Here is an 18029-nt window from a genome sequence, read left to right on the forward strand (position 1 = left end):
GTTCTGATGGGAACAATCTTGCGAGGTTGTCTGGGTAGGTACCCTGCTCCTAGTCTTCCTTAGTTGTTCAAATCGGTGGCCTTGATTATGTTCCTTCCTACTTCCTCCGTCATGGCTTCCACCCGGCCCAAGTCTTTCGAAAGCGGATTTCCTTTGATTTTGATCTTCTTGCTGGTGGGTTGTTGATCTGGCGGGTAGTCTTGATCGAGCTTTCTCTTCATGCGTTCTCAGGATTGTCGATCGGAGCAAGTCCTGGAGCTGTTCATAGTTCTCACCAGGATGCGAAGTTGCTCCGAGTTCTTCTAATGCTTCTCGAATCTTATCGTAAGGCGTATTCGCCGTGCGTCTTCCTTCGACTTCTCGTTGCGATTTTCTTTTGTCGTACTCAGCCAATTCTGACTCGTATCTGATCCAAGCTTCCCTGCGCTGCCTAGCACAGTGTTGGCGCCCTTGCTTCAACTTGTTTTTTCTTTCTCTAGCTTGTTTTTGACTATCTGTTTCTCCGTCGTAGCCCTGGGCAAAGGGTGATATGTTGGATTCTGATTCATCTGATGATCTGACATCGGGTGCTTCCGGGGGATTTAATGGTGACCGCGGTCGTCGAACCATGAGCACTTCTTGTGCATGAGTCGTTCTGTTATTGGCGTTAGTTTTCATGCTATCGGAGTCGCTGATAACTTTAGTGGATGCCTCGGTGTCGTAGATCGAGTCTCCTTCTTGGTAAGGTAAAATAGTTGTTGTTGTTGTGCCGACTAGTTGGGTTCCACTACCCTCAGGAACGGAATCCGGCCAGTGGATGATACAGTCCTGCGATGTTATCGTTAGTACGAGACCCTCCTGAGCTCCTGTCAGTGGTATCCTGAATCTTGGATTGAAAAATCTTTTGACCTGTCCCTGATAGGATTTTGCCATGTTGTCGAGCCCAAATGGAAAAGAACTCGACTTCTTGAGAGAATTCTGGGGGTAATCCGAGTTGTTTTGGGTTGTGCTCTGGAATCTTGCCAAAAAAGAACTCGGTTTCTTGAAAGCACTCGGATAAAACTTCGCCTTGGAGCTTGAATTCGAATCGGATACGAGTGGTCGTGAAATCTGATTTGATTCGGATACTATGAGCTGCGCGAATCTTCTGGTGAGCTGATCCGTTGTAGTTGTTGAAATAGGAACTTCTTTTAGATGATCTGGATCTTCGAGGAGATGGCTTTGAAGCTTGCCGTTGTTGTCTGCCTCGCAGATCCATGAGCCGAAGATGAAAGTTGATCCCGTCGGGAAAATTATGTTGTCGAGGTCCATCGAGCTCTCGGAAGCAAAGTCGCCGAAAGCCCCTACCTAGCGCGCCAGCTGTCGATGTTTCACCACCGATAGCCTGCCACGGGGGTACCCGGGGCAGTATGTTCGGGCTTCGGCGTATGCCGAACTCGATGGTTTACGCAAGAGACAGCCGATTTATCCTGGTTCAGGCCCTCGATCGTAGATCGAGTAATAACCTTACGTCCAGTCAGCCTTAGCCTTTGCGTTGGATTGATTATGATCTGCTCTATTCTCCTAGGAGCTCTGCCCTCCTTTATATAGTCAGGAGGCCAGAGTCCTAGTCGGTTTACAATGAGATTCCCTAATAGGATTACCTAATAGTTCTACTACTAAGATTATATGGGAAGAATCCTAGTTGGACTAGATCTTCTCTCTCCCTTGCGGGGTATCCTGTGGGTCCCGCATCGACAATGACAACATCCATCCAAGAGGAAATTAACATGTCCATAGACAATCAAACAATATTGATCTATTTAAACATGTCATGACAGAGAGATACATCAAATGCAGCTTTATTTACTACTTTGCTAATGACTCCAACTCCGAGAACAAGGGAACATAGGGAAGATAATAAGGTATGCCGATGATTTCTGGTAGGATGTCATGTCTACCATACGGAATGTAATGTGTAGGGATGACACAAACTTTTTTGATGTCCATGTTATATGCAATGACGGCTCTTTCCACCCCAACCCCAACAAAGAAAACCAAATTCCATTCTGGGTGAACTATAACCGCTGTATAGCATGACTCAAAATCAAAGTAACCCATTTGTTTCTTAGTCTTTCCAAACAACTTACGTAGGCTGATAGTATGCTTCAATGTCCATTTATTATTAGTACTATAGTCCCTTCAAGGATCTAGATTGAAAGCTTGGACATATTATGACCACCAATAGTACATTGACATAAGTGACCCTGAGCTTGATGGATGGAGCGTGAAAAACCATGCTGCCAGTTAGAAATTTTCCTCCATGCCTTTCCCTCCATATCCACAGCAAGTATACGACGGTAACCATCGCAGAACTCAATATAGTGCAGACAACCATTAAGAAAAATAGTTGCTGATTTTGACAATGTCCACTCAATCTACTCGCCCGATTTAGATTCCTTAAAGATCCATACTACAGTTTTAAATGAGTAGATGTCCACACCCACGCACTGACCATCCTCCTCCATATATTCAAACACATGGAAGTGCGAGGAGGCTGTTGAATCAAACCCCAATGGATTCTAGGTGGCAGTACCTTCAACTCCTGGGTTGCTGGATTGCAGACGACATAGCGGTATCCATCAGCCCCAAGGCACTAGCATAGGATGAAGCCATTGCAGCAATCTGAGACAGCTACATTGTTCATGGTGAAGGGCAAGAAGGACAAGGAGGGGTAAACACCGGTGATGCTAGTGAAGTTTCTTTGGCCGTAGATTCCATTATAGAAGAAGCCGGCCATAGTCTAGGGCATCAACTTATGGTTGTCCTAGATGAGGTGTCTCTAGGAGTGACAGACACATTTGCAGCAGAACAAGGAGCGGGTGGGGAGGCGGTAGAGGATCTTGACAAAGACATCATCCATGAGGCTGGCCAGTGCGTTCCTCTTGTTGGGGGCCTCCTCCATTTCATCATGTGCATGCAGTAGGATGAGAGCTTGCTCAATAATGAGATCACTGAGGAGGAAAATAATCCAACAAAGATCCATCAGTGAAGTCCACAACTCATACCAAAGTTCAACTTTAACAACCATTAACAATTTTCATAGTACGACCTCATCTAAATTTAGAGTAACACCACATAGATATATATAACTCAAACTAGAGTAGCAGTTAATGGAGCTATAACCATTACAATTCTAGCTAAATCAAGTCCAACCATCACACTTACAATCAGTACACGAGCTCAGAGCTTCTTCCATAGGAGATAGACAAAGATTAAGAGGACTACAATTACAACAGTTTTGAAGGACGAAGAGGGTGGAGCAGCTATTGGGTTTTGAAGATAGAAGTCATCATCATGAGCTAAGGCTAGATTTGAGTTGGTTATTTACTTGAAGGCAGCAATTCCTTCTTCATAGGAGTTGTATTTTTTATAATAAGCACCACAAAATCTATGAACTTGTCTATGGCAGTCAGGTCAGTTGTAGTAAACTCCTGGCTCATGGCCATCGAACACAACATAGCAGGGATGACTCATCTCAAATCTGCACAACTCGAACAGGTTGCCTCAGTTTTCACAAGTAGAATGTCAGTGAACAAGTGGTAGTGATCATCATTGGCATCAGTAGCAACATGTGCAGCTTAGACATTAATTAGTGGCCTCATTCATGTAAATGATGGACACAAAGCATTGATTTGCTTTTGATGCCTTCCTCTCGTTTGGAACCAAATGGATAACTTGGTTGTCAAGGAGAAGACATGGAAAGCAAACATATGAGCTGCATCCTAATACATCCAACAACCATATAGACATCATTGGCACAGAAATATGGCCTCAGATATGTTACAAGTTCAAAATACCATAAGGACTTACTGGTGGCACTAGAGCATACAAAACATAAATGTAGAATCAAACAAGCACTGGACAGAAAAAAATAGTTTAAGGCAAAAGCGAAGGGCCTATTTGTTTGCATAGATAGATCTGCAAGTGACATGCGTCGGCAGAAAACCAACCAGTGCCACCTCCAAGTTCTTTTCATCATCATTGGCCTAACCAGATCTGAAACGCTACAATATTTCTTGTATACCTCATGTTCAAGCAAGGACCAAAACAGCAAAACGAATAGGAAAAGGCGAGAAAGGAGACCTATGGATCGGATATGTCGCCTCTACCACGGCACACGACGGACACGGACGCCAATGCCGCCGCGCTCCACCGGGAAGACCTGCCGTCTAGCCTCTAAAAGGAAGCCTGAGCCACCACAGCACACTGGGGATCCTCCGTTGTCGCCGCCACCGCCGTCGCAAGTCCATTGGGCACAGATTTGTTTCCACTTGCAGGGGATAGGGATATATCCAATATATAAGTCAACATGTCCACACAGAGAACATATACTAATCTAAAGACATGTCAACACAACTAGACGTCTAGCGCAATGGTAAAGATGGTCTATTCCTTGCTCTGGGTCCCTGGTTTGACTCCCAGGTCTCATGTTTTTTAGTTTAAATTTATTAAACCCTGGCGGCAACAAGTGACACGCAAGACATCGGGTCCCACAGGTCGGATGGAGATGGAGAAAGGTCCCACGGGTACACGTGACATGTAAGCCATCGGATCCCACAGGTTAGATAGAGATGGAGAAAGGTCCCAAAGGTACACGTGACACGCAAACCATCGGGTCCCACAGGTCGAATGGAGATGGAGAAAGGTCCACAAGCACAAGTGACACACAAGCCGTCGGATCCCACAGGTCGGATGAACATGGAGACAGGCCCCATAGGTTCAGGTCCCATAGGTCGGATGGAGAAAGGGTCCCACAAGTTGGATGGAGAATGGGCCACATAGGTACATGTCGCATGGAGAAAGGATCGAGCGGAGTCTTTTATGATGAACTGCAAGCATCACAAATGAGTAACTGCAGGTCCCACAGGTACACGTCGGATGGATAAGGTACCATGTGGAGATCTATGACGAAGTGCCGTCGTTACAGATCGAATATTGTTCGTCACAGATCAGTAATTAATTCAATGGTGAAGCCCTGTTCATCACAGTTCTGAATAAGATCGTCACAGACGAGCAGGAACAGTCGCGCGAGTTATCTGTGATGAAATGTTTGTGTTGTTCTGTGATATTTTTTGTGACGATACCCGATTTTGTCATAGATAAGGGGGGTTCGAGGTTCGTCACGGTGATCTTTGACGAAACCGAAAATTTCGTCATAAAAACGATTTTTTATGACGGTTTTGTATTCGTCGTTAAGATTTTCGTCATAGAAGTGAATATTCTGAGTAGTGTTTTAAGTGTTTTATCTGTTTTAACCGTATGTTGCAAGTGTTTTATTTGGATGTTACAAAAGTAGATCTTGGGAGAACACATGTTGCAATGGCGACGGTGGCTAGCGGACAGTGGCTAGCCGCAGCTGCCTGTTGCTGCTATTAGTGCGCCGCCGTAGGTCACCGCGCTGCCTGTTTGTGCTACTGCTGCGTGCTTGTGGGTGCACAAAACAGAGCAAGTTCTAAGTGGTCCCCGCGCATACGTGGGCATGGACAAGCGAATAGTATGTGTTGGGCCTAGGCGTGGGAGTCTCGTACGGACAGATGCAACCTTCAGAGTGGGATTGGTGCGGGCCGAGCGATCTACATGTGTGTGCGAAAGCACCGTCCGACGCTAGCAAGTTGCTCCAAGTTATAGTGGCTACAATAACACTATTTTATTACAATTCGAACACATATATTGATCCTTTTATATGACAATGTTTAATTTACAATAAGTCACGAAAAATATTTAAATATGGATTGCATGTGGTATACATTTTTTATGGGCTAGTTAAAATATAGCTTTGTTTTATGGGCTAGTTAAAATATAGCTTTGTTTTATGGGCTAGTTGATAATTTTTTTCTTCAAAAGAACGACAATTCCTGCCTGGTTCGTTTCAAAAAGAAAAAAGAACGGCAAAATGTTTGGTGCAAATTTATTAGAAGAAGAATTAATGAAAATACAAGAGCTAGTCTAGTTTTTTTTAAGTGAAAACAAGATAAAAAACTATATAAGTAGAGAGAGCGCGACATACATCCCACATAACTTCAGTACAATGGCCTTTGGCCTTCATTTAAAGTAAGGACGCAAGTGGGTATTCAATGGTGTTTTCGAATCAGTTAACTAACTACGGTAAGATGACATTCTACTTATTTTTATCTTCAATCAAATTATGTGAAACACCATTCTAGTTCATTTGAACAAATTATTGGGTCGACCCAATGGCACAAAGTAATTAGAATTTGCATCCTTATTTAAAAGGCTAGTTGCATACTCACTTGATAAAAACACGAGGCATATCCTAATCGGTAACTTTGGCTAATCTGAGTACCATATAATAACTTTCATATAAACATCGTTAACTATTATATGTGGCCGTCTGGTTGGCACGCCTGCATTGCGTGCCTATGCTCTGACCACACGTATCCTGAACCGAAACAATTAAACAACAGACAAATTTCAGAAACGCCAAGCTCAGGCTTGCAAGCAAATGAGTAGTTGGGGCTCTTTGCAGGGTAGTGCTAGTCATAAGCCAACAGTAGTGAGTACCATAGATTAGGAGGCGGCCGGTCCCTAATCCTATCCATAGTTATGTTTTCTGATGTGTGTTGAGTCAAGGTAATGCTTGATTAATTAAGCCTGTTAATGGAAGAGCGTTGCTAGTGCCGATTCGTTCATCAGGCATCAGCTCATCTGTTCTGCATTGCAAGCGGAGATTCCTATCATTTGGGCGAGTTTGCGTTTGTCTCGGTACCCACCGGCCGGCACCGCTCTTTTCCCCCCTTTTATTTAGCAGCTAACTTTTTTATGATATAGATCACTGGTGAATGACAAGCATTTCACTAGGCAGTGTGTGACGAGTGACCTATTGCATAATGTCAGTTCAGTTCTTGTTTTGAATATTGTTCTTGTTCTTTGACCTAATGCACTCTGAATCATTATAGACTCTATCAGAAAAAAAAAATAAGCAGTGCAGAGAATTTAGTTCGCGCGGCGTTAATCTCGCCCTTGATTGATCTGATGGAGACCACTCATGCATGAAGCCGCGTGAAACGGATCTTGAAACTCTTCATAAAAGAACAAAGACTTCCAGCACGCTAGGAAGAATAATCCCCACAACATTAGCTGAATCTAGCACACCAGACTTCAGTTTCAGCTATCAGTTGTTAACTGCTGGTATTAGCATCGTTCTAACTCTCACCGAAAATTCGAATCAAGTAGCCACATATTGATTCCAAGATCGTCGAAGAATTATGTAGGGATCGTGGTGGTTGTAGAAAAAAACAGTTAGGCGATGCATTGGTGATGTGACGTCAATAGAAACCGACCTCAACACTGGTAAAGGGCTAAAGGCAAGTGAACTTTTACCTCCTTTTTCTTTGAAAGGATTTCATCTCTTTTCGTTCTTTACTACTGGCAAAAAACTTTTTGGAAGGTTTGTGATTAAAGTGGTTAGCAAGGGGATTCAGAGAAAGACAAATCTTGGTTTGTACGTATTGTTATGTCTGTTTGTTCTTGGCTTCTTGCCATGTCTCTAGAAGATCAGATGACAGCAGTCACAAAACCAACCACAAGCATTTGTTGCAGAGCATGTCATCCACCCGAATGAAACGACGAGTGCAGTTGTTGCAGAGCAATATAATTCATCGTTATGCATGCCACTAACTAAAAGCGAAAACAAATCTTACTTTTTGTTGTTATTAGGAATAATATAATCAAAATCATGTGTGAGAACTGAGAACCACACGGTTGATCTTTGCGTCGTCAGACCCCTTTGGTGCGAATTCTGCTCTCTTTTTTGCTTAACTTGGAGCAGACTCGACTGCGACAAATAAAAAAGCATATGGTGATTATCAAGGGCAGGGTTGTTACTTTCAGCATTAAAAAAATTCAGCCACCCCGAAATTATCGAAATTCGAGGGCTTCTTTCACTTGATTTTTTTAGTTAGGAATTTCGCCTAAACAAAAGAAATCGAAATTTGGCCTAAAATTCCGTCGAAATTTTTTAGAGACTTACACATGAAGTATGTTTTTTTCTAAAAAAAAATCTAAACAAATATTAACATGATTTATGACTACATATCTATTGAGTAGAAGAATATGCAACATAAACAATAAGAATATGAGTCTAGAGTTATATAGCACATGTATTAATTTCGAAATTTTCTTTTGTCCTTCACCGAAATTACCGAAATTTTGGTGAAATTTCGCCAAAATTTTGAAACCCAATCAAGGGTATAAAGACTATTCAATGTGCTCCTTTAAGTGCCAAATAAAAGAAGTCATTGCTGGTTGCATGCAACCTTGAGGTCACTCATCAGATGGTCATGCTCAACATGTACAAAGAAGTAAACGTGACCCGTCAGAGACGGCAAGGAAGCAGCAGCTTGAGACGTTGATATTGAGTTTGTTCGCTTGTTGGTTTTAGCCAGGACTTATCAGGCAGCCAACAGTGTTTTTCTCTCACAACAAACCAGCACCAGCAGGACTTATCAGCCCAGAAACCAACCAGCGAACATACTGATTATGCTATGATGCATCAATTGGACATTTACCAACCAACGCTAGCTAGCTTGATGCATAGCGATAGTACAAGAGTACAAGGCCGCAGTCCATCCCAACCAGTGTGGTCCGGCACGGCTATTCTACTAACATCTCCCATGAAAGAGTAGTTCTGTTGTTTACTCGCCGAAAACCAACAGTTCCGTCGAAACGAAATTTGACTCTGACAAGTGACTTCTAACTGCAGTCGTCAGTGCTCTGAACATACATACAACAAGTAGAGTAATAAGGAAGGAACAATCCAGTTCATCGCGACCGTTGCATTGGCGCTTTGTTTTGATGGAGACGAAGAAGTAGGTAGATATAAAAAGTAGTGGCGAGGAGCCCTAGAGGCCGTGAGTGACCGACTGCAATGTTGACATGTACGTCGTCACAACTCTGAACTCCCGCAAGTTGACACTTGAGTAGTGCATGCCAAACAGAACACACTGCGACAGGTTCAGAGGGGAACAAGCAGATGTGTTCGTCCAGCCCGTGATCGCTGCCGCTGCTTCTGTCCCAATGGATGTCCATGTCCGTCTGGCTGGCTGTCCGCCGGTGAGTTCTTTATGCTCACTGACGCGACTGAGCCCAGGATCTTGGTGGAACAAGTTGCAGATATTCCTCGTAGTGAAAGCTAACCTGCATGCAGTTTCGACATCGAATCAATCAATTAAAATTCAGCTGAGACTGCCGAAGATTGCAAAATTCGGCATGTGTGGCAAACCAAATGCACAGAGAGCCCAAAACTGATGATGTGGTGAGGAGGCAAGAAGCCACGCGGGCAAGGACAGGCTGGAGCTAGAGGCCGGCCGGTAGGTGAGGTGAGGTGAGAGGGCTCGCGCGTCGCGCGTCGCCCGTCGGCGACAAAGGGAAAGTGCTAGCGGCGCGCGCGGAAGAGACAACTGGATGCGGTGTGGTGGTGTTGTGTTTTCCTCCGCGGCCGGAGCTGGGGACAGTGACGGAGACCAACCGCGATCACTAGGGCCGGCCGGGCCGGGGGGCGGGCGCCGGTCGCCGTGCGTTGCGTGGCCAATGGCCAGTGGACACCATGCATGGTCTAGAGACCAGAGAGTCCAGGTCCAGCGACTCGATCGGCGGCGCGCGCGATGGATCGGATCGGAGTGGAGACCGGCCGGAGAGTGGAACGTGCACGTCGCGGTTGTTAACGCGGATGCGATTTCGGTTCAACCACGGCTAACCAACGGAATTGTCCGTTTCCGGCCGGGTGGGGAAAAGAAAGGGGGGGTTTCTTCGTGTCAAAGGAAATTCGGCCTGGACTGGACATCAGTCAGTCGATCGACGATAGATGGCGAACTCTCCGGTGTTTGGATTGTGTGGTCCTGTGGATCTCAGTCGGACGCAGACTCTACGTCCGGTGTACCACGTGAAAAAGAAGTGTGAAGAGAAACCGGTGCAACACTGCCAGATTGTTGTACTACGTATGACCTAGCAGCCCAGCACCCGCCGAGACTGCCGACGACGCAAAACGAGAGACTGCCGACGAACTCTCAACTCCGCATGCGGGGTGGGGCTATAGATGTCCAAGGGGGCACGGCCCAATGGGGGTCAGGTCGGCATGGCACGTCGTGCCTCCCGGACCGTGCCAAGGCGGACATCGTGCCTGCCCTACGGCCCAGGTACGGCGCCATTTTTCGGGCTAGGCCAGGCCACGAAGCACGGCGAAAACAGCAGGTTGTGCCGGCCCGCGGGCCACAAAATGCCAACGCCCAACAGAGAGACAGAGGGGAAGCGCCGAGGCCCCATGAGGGAGGGAAGGAGGTAGGGATAGGGCGCCGGTGCGCCGCAGGCGACCCGACGGAGTAGGGCCGGGCGGCCGGCGTCGCTTTCCTTCACCTGCGCTCACGCTCGCGTCCACGGCCGTCGGTGCGCTCGTGTCCGGCATCCGCGAGCCAGGCGCGGAGGTGGCGGCACGACAGGGGTGTTGGGGGCGGACAGGGAGGAGCTGCGGAGGACGAGCGGAGGAAGCTCAGGCAGCGCCGGTGCGTGGGATGAGAAGCATCGGGAGAGGAAGAGAAGCAGGCGACCGGACGGGGGAAGGGTGAGAAGGGCGCGTGTGCGTTGTGCCTGTGTGGAGTCGCATACTCGCGTCCGCACGTGCGGAGTCGGAAAGGGAAGCGGCAGTGGCGGCTCGTCTTTCTGGGATGGGAAAGGAGTTAGGTTTATGAAGTTGAGCTCTTAGCAAGCCGCTAGGCTGCTGTAGTAACCAGGCCGTGCCTAACTGTAAATGTCGAGCGTGCTGTGCTAGGCCATGTGCCCGTGCTCCATCGGGCCGGGCCAGCCCAGGCTCGCTGACCATTAGGCCGTTCCGTGCTTGGATCAGGCCAAAATAGCGTGCTTCGTGTTATACCGTCGTGCCTAGTGACGTGGACATTTATAGGTGGGGCGCACGCCGGGAGCGGCCGCGGGCGCAGCCGGCGCGTGCGCTGCGTGCGTGCGGCTTTCCCGAACTCAACAGCTGCCGTGCGAGGTGGCAAAGTAGTCACGATGGGCCACTCTGAATCGGGCCATCATCGGGGGAATGTCACCGAGCAGGGCCAGCAGCTGTTAGTGCTAGGCCGATGACCCGGATTCCGCGTTTCCAGGGCCCAAATTCAGGTGCGGTAGCCTAGCCCGTGGGCGGTGGGGCGTGTGGACTTGCAGTGCCCCGGAGGCCGGAGGACCGGACAACAAGCGCGCGCGCAGGCGGGGGCGGGGGGCCAAACTGGCGGATCCTTTTGCGCGGAGAGCAGTGAGGCTGCGGCAGGATCCAACACACACTCACACGGGCTCTCATCTCACGGCGTTGTGGGCGGACGCGCGGCGGGGTAATCATAGAGATAATATTGGGCCGGATGGGGTGTACTGTCTTGCTGGGCTCCAACGTATGAAGGCCAGACCGGGCCAGATCGTTGCTTTCTGCCTACCCTTAAAAAAATTAGGGTTAAGTCCAATTTACACCCTCCAACTTACAGCAAAGTTCAGATTTTAACCTCGAACTTTAAAACCGGACAACTTTTGCCCTCCAACTCTCAAAAAAGTTCAACTTTCAATCTTCTAGGCGGTTTTATGGGTGAACAGTAACTTTTGATATTTTCGGGAGCGTCGAAATTTTATATTATTTTTTCGAGCATCTTAACGTTCTCAAATGAAAAAACTCAAAACTATAAAGTTGTAGATCTCATCGAGGTCTATAATTTACATATAAAAATTATCTTCATCCGACATCGTATTGAAGGGTTTTCTATTTTTTAAAAATTTGAGTCTCATCACGCGATAAAATATGGTGCTGAAATTTTATATTATTTTTTCGAGCATCTTACTGTCCTCAAATGAAAAAACTCAAAACTACAAAGTTGTAGATCTTATCGAGGTCTATAATTTACATATAAAAATTATCTTCATCCGACATCGTATTGAAGGGTTTTCTATTTTTTGAAATTTGAGTCTCATCACGCGACAAAATTGTTTCACGCGTGATGAGACTCAAATTTCAAAAAATAGAAAACCCTTCAATACGATGTCGGATGAAGATAATTTTTATATGTAAATTGTAGACCTCGATGAGATCTACAACTTTGTAGTTTTGAGTTTTTTCATTTGATGACAATAAGATGCTCGAAAAAATAATATAAAATTTCAGCACCATATTTTATCGCGTGATGAGACTCAAATTTCAAAAAATAGAAAACCCTTCAATACGATGTCGGATGAAGATAATTTTTATATGTAAATTATAGACCTCGATGAGATCTACAACTTTGTAGTTTTGAGTTTTTTCATTTGAGGACGTTAAGATGCTCAAAAAATAATATAAAATTTCGGCGCTCCCGAAAATATCAAAAGTTACTGTTTATCCGCAAAACCGCGGAGAAGGTTGAAAGTTTGAAGGGCTAAAGTTGTCCGGTTTTAAAGTTCGAGGTTGAAATCCGAACTTTGCTGCAAGTTGGAGGGTGTAAATTGGACTTAACCCAAAAAAAAATTATTCGAAATTTCATATTTTACCATGTCACGTGCTCACGTGCCCCGGCCCTGGAACCAAACACAAAATGAGAACTCTGTACTTATCTCTATCTTGTACACCTAAAAAGTTCCTATTGCTTATCGTCTGCTGCCCCGTTCTACCGACGATAATCCGAAAGTCCGTCCCGCGTCCGCACACGCCGGCCCGCAGTCCCGCCAGGAAAGCGAGAAGCCGTAGTCGTCTCATAGAGCAAGCCGGCGAGGTCCCGGTCAGGGAGCAGGGTGGCGGTGCTTGATGCCGTGATGGGCCTAGCGTCTGTATCTCGGCCGAGAAGCCGTAGTCATCGTGCGCCGCGCCCGATGGCCGGCAGCCGCTTCACGGCCACTACGGCGCCCCTCGGCATCGCGCCCTTGTACACGATCCCGGACCCGTCCTTGCCGATCACGATCTTTTCCTTGAGATAGTCCAGCACGTCGTCCATGGCGTAGTCGACACGCTGGAACGTATGCCGTGAGCCGCCATGCGCGCGCCTCGGCGGACCGCTTCAGCAACCGCGCCTTCAGCACGGCCGCGGCCGCGAAGATGATGGACAGCGCGACGCCGTGGGAGAGGCATGGGCCGGGAGAGGAACGCCCCGCAGAGCCCAGCGTTGCCGGCAAACGAAGTGGCGTTGAAGTAGGCAAAGTGACCGGTGGACGGGACCTTGTCGGAGAGGCGCAACGCCGTGGGAGCGAGGAACGGCCAGGGTAGTAACGGCGTCGCATGGACGGAGCCGTGCGGGGCGAGGCGCGAAGGGAGACGGCGCAGGGGCGGTGTTGCAGGGCTTCCGCGGCGCAAATCCGAGAAACGTGCGGGAGAGGAAGAGCCGGAGACGAAGACGCTGCGTGCATTTTTTTCCCTTCGATTCGGTCTTAGTGCGTGGACGTGGCTGCGTGCGGTGGATGGGGTAGTGACAGAATAGGCGGTTAATAAAATAAGTGAAAAAATAAGAAAAAACCCTGATTTCCTTTTGAAAATCTCCAAGATAATAGATATTCATGTCTTTCTAGAACTATCACGCGGTCGCACCTCAACAACGGCTTCTCGGGAGCGGCAGCTTCGGGTCGATGTACCGCGCCAAGCTCCCCTACAGGTGTGAGGTGGCCATCAAGTGGCCAGAGCGTAGCGGCATCAGTGGTTGTCGGCAACGTCGCTTCGACTCAGATCTCATGTTTCGCACAGAGCTTCTGCTGTTGTTACGCGTGAACCACCGCAACTTGGTGCAACTACTGGGCTTCTGCGATGAGCGCGGCTTGCGCATCCTGGTGTTCGAGTTCATGCTCTCCATGGCGCGCTTCACAACCACCTCCACGGCAACACAGCCGCGACGGCTCACTTGTCGCGGGTCATCAACGTGCAGCGCATCACGGCGTGCCACCACCTAGGCTACCGCCATACTACGCATCGGCTCCTACTCTTACGACGCCTCTAGGTCTAGCAACATATGACCTCATGCGTAGTAGCCTCCAACAACATGAGACCTCCAGCAACAAGCTTGACAAGCTAAGTTGCACGGATACAGATACGCATATCGGTATCGGAAGGATACGGATACGCGGATACGGCAATTTCCTAAGAAACCCGATACGCGGATACGTTTTACTATTTTTTTAATAAATAGATAACAATGCATATGAAATTGCAAAATAGATATTCAAGTTCAACATAGAGACATTTAAGGTCTATTACACTCAGAATAACATGATAGCAGGTTCTAATATAGGAAATTAATAAAAGGTCTATTACACTCGTAGCAAACTAGCAATATAGTACTATAGTAGGATATGATAGCATCAAGCTTCTTCCTCGGCTTCCTCATTCTCCTCCACATCAAGATCACCCAATCCAAATGATACAGCCTGCAACTCCGGCTCATCAATGGAGAGGTCAGCAACTTCCAGAAGACCTACACCACTAAGGGAATCAAAAGAATCTCCTCCAACATCCCACATCCTTGTCTCTCCTGTCTTGTATGCATCAGTTCTTCTTGACAAATGCCTTAGATTTGAGTGCACAAAGACCAAATCTTCAGCCCGCTCAGGAGTTAAGGCATTTCTTTTGACACTATGGATGAAGCTATATGTGCTCCAATTTCTTTCACAGCAAGAAGAGGAGGCCGGTTGGCTCAGCAATTTTATGGTCAAACTCATCAATAGAGGGACAGACTGTCCATGATTTGTCCACCAAGTCATTGGGGAAACAGCCCATCTATCATGTATAGAATCAGGATCATTGAATTCTTCTGAACAACTAGAAAACCTTGAGTATTCTTCCTTTACTTGAGCCAACTCTTGCGGTATGCGAAAGAACTTCTTGAAGCAAGTCATCCTCATTTGTGATACCTCCTTATCCTTGTGGGGGGGTAGTCGGCCAGCACCTTCTTCAAGCCACTTGTTGCTGTAAAATCTGCATTTGGCAATTTAGCATTACAATTTAGAACATGAGCAACTGAGCTAAATTCTGAACTGTATAGTGTATAGTGTTACCTTGGATTGAGTGAATGAGCCAAACAATGTAGTGGATTATTGCCTTTTGTCCACCTAGCAATCAATATATCATGAATAACAGAGTAGAGGTCTGACTCCTCATTTGGTTCTTTCCCTTCATAAAGATATATCTCTTTCTTCACTTTCTCAATCATTGAATCCCACATCTCATAGATTAAGTGAAGACACGGGGTGTCGGTGTCCACAAAGCGTATCATATCATAGATAGGAGTAGTGATCCTAAGAATGTAATCTACATTGCCCCACCAGACATCACTTAGTATTTTTTCCTTTACATGTTGGGCAGTTGAAGCATCCTCTTTGTAGATGCTCCATTTGTCACTAATCACCATGTGTTGGAGAGCTGCTTTTACCTCAACAAACCGTTTTAGCATACACACAACCGATGCAAATCTTGTTTCAGCAATAGAAAGCAACTTCAAATGGCTGAACTCATTGAACATGGAAAGACGCATGCCATGATTCATTATGAAATTCTTGATCATAGTAGCCTCAACTTTAACATCGTGTATAAATTCTAGTTGTCCCCAAACATGCATATCCTCATCAGTAGGTGTCCTTGGCAGTTTGGGTTCACATATATTTTTCATAGCAAGGTTGAGAGTATGCACTACACAAGGTGTCCAAAATATGTGATCATATTCAGCTTCAATTAAAAGACCAGCACCTTTGCATTTTGCAGCATTATCTGTGATGATTTGTACCACATTTTGTCGCCCTACTTCATCAATAATAGCCCTCAACTTCTCAGCAATATATTCTTTTGACTTGTATTCTCCTTCACAATTGTCAGCCCTCAAAAACATTGGAGCTTTCTCAGAAACAGCAATGAAGTTGATGATTGGCCTCCTCTGAGGATCTGACCAACCATCACTGCAGATTGTGACCCCTTTCTCTGGCCATGTGCTCTTTGTACTCTCCAATAGATGCTCTATGTGCCTTCTTTCTTGCTTCGGGAGTGATTCCCTGGCCCTGTTATACCCAGGGATTGTGTAACCTTGCAAATTGCGGCTGCAAGCAAATGCAAAAGCTTCTCTAAAATATGGGTTTCTCAGAAAGTTGAAAGATACCCCTCCAGAATACATTGCTCTAACAATTAAAGCATCCAAGTGCTTGCGGTCTTGCAATGCCCAAGATTTTTCCAATATAGAAGCAGGTCCTCTCTTGTTCTTCTTGTTGTAATTGCCTGAAGAAGGACCTACAGGCAAAGCAACGGTGCGTGTCTTTGCTCTTTCCACCAGCTCCTTGCACCTTTCCACTTCCCTCCTCATCTGACTCAGCAGTTCATATGAAACCTTCGGACATTTGATAATCCCCTTCCCTGATTTCTGCAGCAAATGAGCTTCAACTCTAGTGTAGCTGTTGCTTTTTTCCAATGGACAATAGTTGCATCTCCAAAGAGCATTTCCTCCACTAGCTTTAGGCCTCTCTAGAATGGTGACATGATCCCACAGCGGAGCCTTGATATCAGTTGTTTCTCTGGACCCAGATCCCACACTACCACTAGCAGTAACACTAGCACTAGCTACACTACTCAAATTTGGAGATGCCATACTGGACAATGAACATTGGACAAAATAAAAAAGGCTCTAATCAGTCATCAGGAAAGGGGTAATGGCCTATTGGCCTTTGGCCTAATGGGGCAGGGCGCACTGGCTCAGCCGCTCAGCCCTAAATTGGATTGGGGAGGAAGAGGAAGTGAGCCAGTGAGGAACTCACCTAAGCAGGGGGCTCCTTGTCGCCGGCGAGGGCGAGGGCGGAGGCGAGGTCGGAGGCTGGTCGCCCGCTTGGACCGTCTTCTCCTGAAATGCGCTCGTCGGGGCGTACTCGTCCTAGAGCGCCGGCGAGGCCTTGCGGGTCCTGGAGCGCCGGCGAGGCCTTGCGGGTCCTGGAGCGTCGGCGAGGCGTCAGCGGCCCGAGGATCGGCGCCCGACGGGGGCGAGCTGGAGACGGCGCCCCACGAACGTGCTCGCGTCCGTCCTCAAGCCGTGCGTGGCGGAAGGGGACGGGCTCTGCGGGGGCGAGCTGCACGGGCTGGCGGTGAGGGCGGAGGATGGTCGCCGGCGAGGTCGGAGGCGGACTAGCGGCTGTGTGAGGCGGAGGCAGAGGCGGCTGCGCGTGGGAGAGACTGGGAGGCGGAGGCAGATGCGGGCAGGCGGCTGCGCGTGGGGAGGCGGATGTCTGCGTGAGGCCGAGGCAGAGGAGGAAAGGTGACCTATTGGGCCGGCTGGGCCGTATCGGCTAGGCCGAAACGTATCCATTCGTCAGTTCCGGCCCAACTAAAATGAGATACGCGGATACGCCACGGATACGTATCCGGGTCGTATCCCAGACGTATCCGTATCGGATACGTATCCGATACGGGATACGACCCTTCCCTGGCGTATCCGTGCTTCTGAGTTGACAAGTACCGGACGATGGTGACCTGGGCGGTGGTGACCAGCGCCGATGCATGGCCACCTTGACACGAGGATATGTGATGTCAGTATACTCATTTTCCCTTACAAGATAACTGAAAAAATACGATCGTATATGTACAAATGTATTGACTACAAAAAAAAACTAAGTGTCAAATCATTGTCTTTTCCAATTTTTTATCATGTGCAACCGCACGGAGATATATCGGGTAATAGTAATAACAGTTAAAATAAAGTTGAACTTCATGGAAACCAACAAAGAAGGACTTTTTTCCCTTAAAAATAACAAAGGAGGATTTTGCTTCTGATCATCTAAGCGAACCTTGATTAGTAGAACGGAGGCCAAGCAAACACCGGACCAGCAGGCAAGAACCTTAGAAAGCACTTTAATACCTTATTATATATAATTGAAAAGTTAGATACAAGTGATAATTGAGACGGGAAGCCAGCAAGAAAAGAGAGAAAAAAAATTGAAATTAACAAGCAACATAGACTTAGAGCACTTCCACCCACCGGACAGTTTCTATACCATGACTGCATGAGACACTGTCGATAAAAACTATACTC

At 47.1% G+C, this 18029-nt stretch overlaps 1 protein-coding gene across 1 annotated transcript; it reads right to left on the bottom strand.

Annotated features, from left to right (window-relative positions):
* Window positions 1-14140: 14140 nt before the first annotated feature.
* On the bottom strand, window positions 14141-16949 carry LOC136473226 (uncharacterized). Its single transcript, XM_066470903.1, has 2 exons — window positions 15025-16949; window positions 14141-14944 (listed from the first exon to the last, which is right to left on the bottom strand). The coding sequence occupies exons 1-2, from the start codon at window positions 16596-16598 to the stop codon at window positions 14332-14334; spliced, it is 2187 nt and encodes a 728-aa protein (XP_066327000.1). The 5' UTR covers window positions 16599-16949; the 3' UTR covers window positions 14141-14331.
* Window positions 16950-18029: the final 1080 nt, after the last annotated feature.

Source organism: Miscanthus floridulus, chromosome 8, assembly GCF_019320115.1.
Source record: "Miscanthus floridulus cultivar M001 chromosome 8, ASM1932011v1, whole genome shotgun sequence".
NCBI classification, from domain to species: Eukaryota; Viridiplantae; Streptophyta; class Magnoliopsida; order Poales; family Poaceae; genus Miscanthus; species Miscanthus floridulus.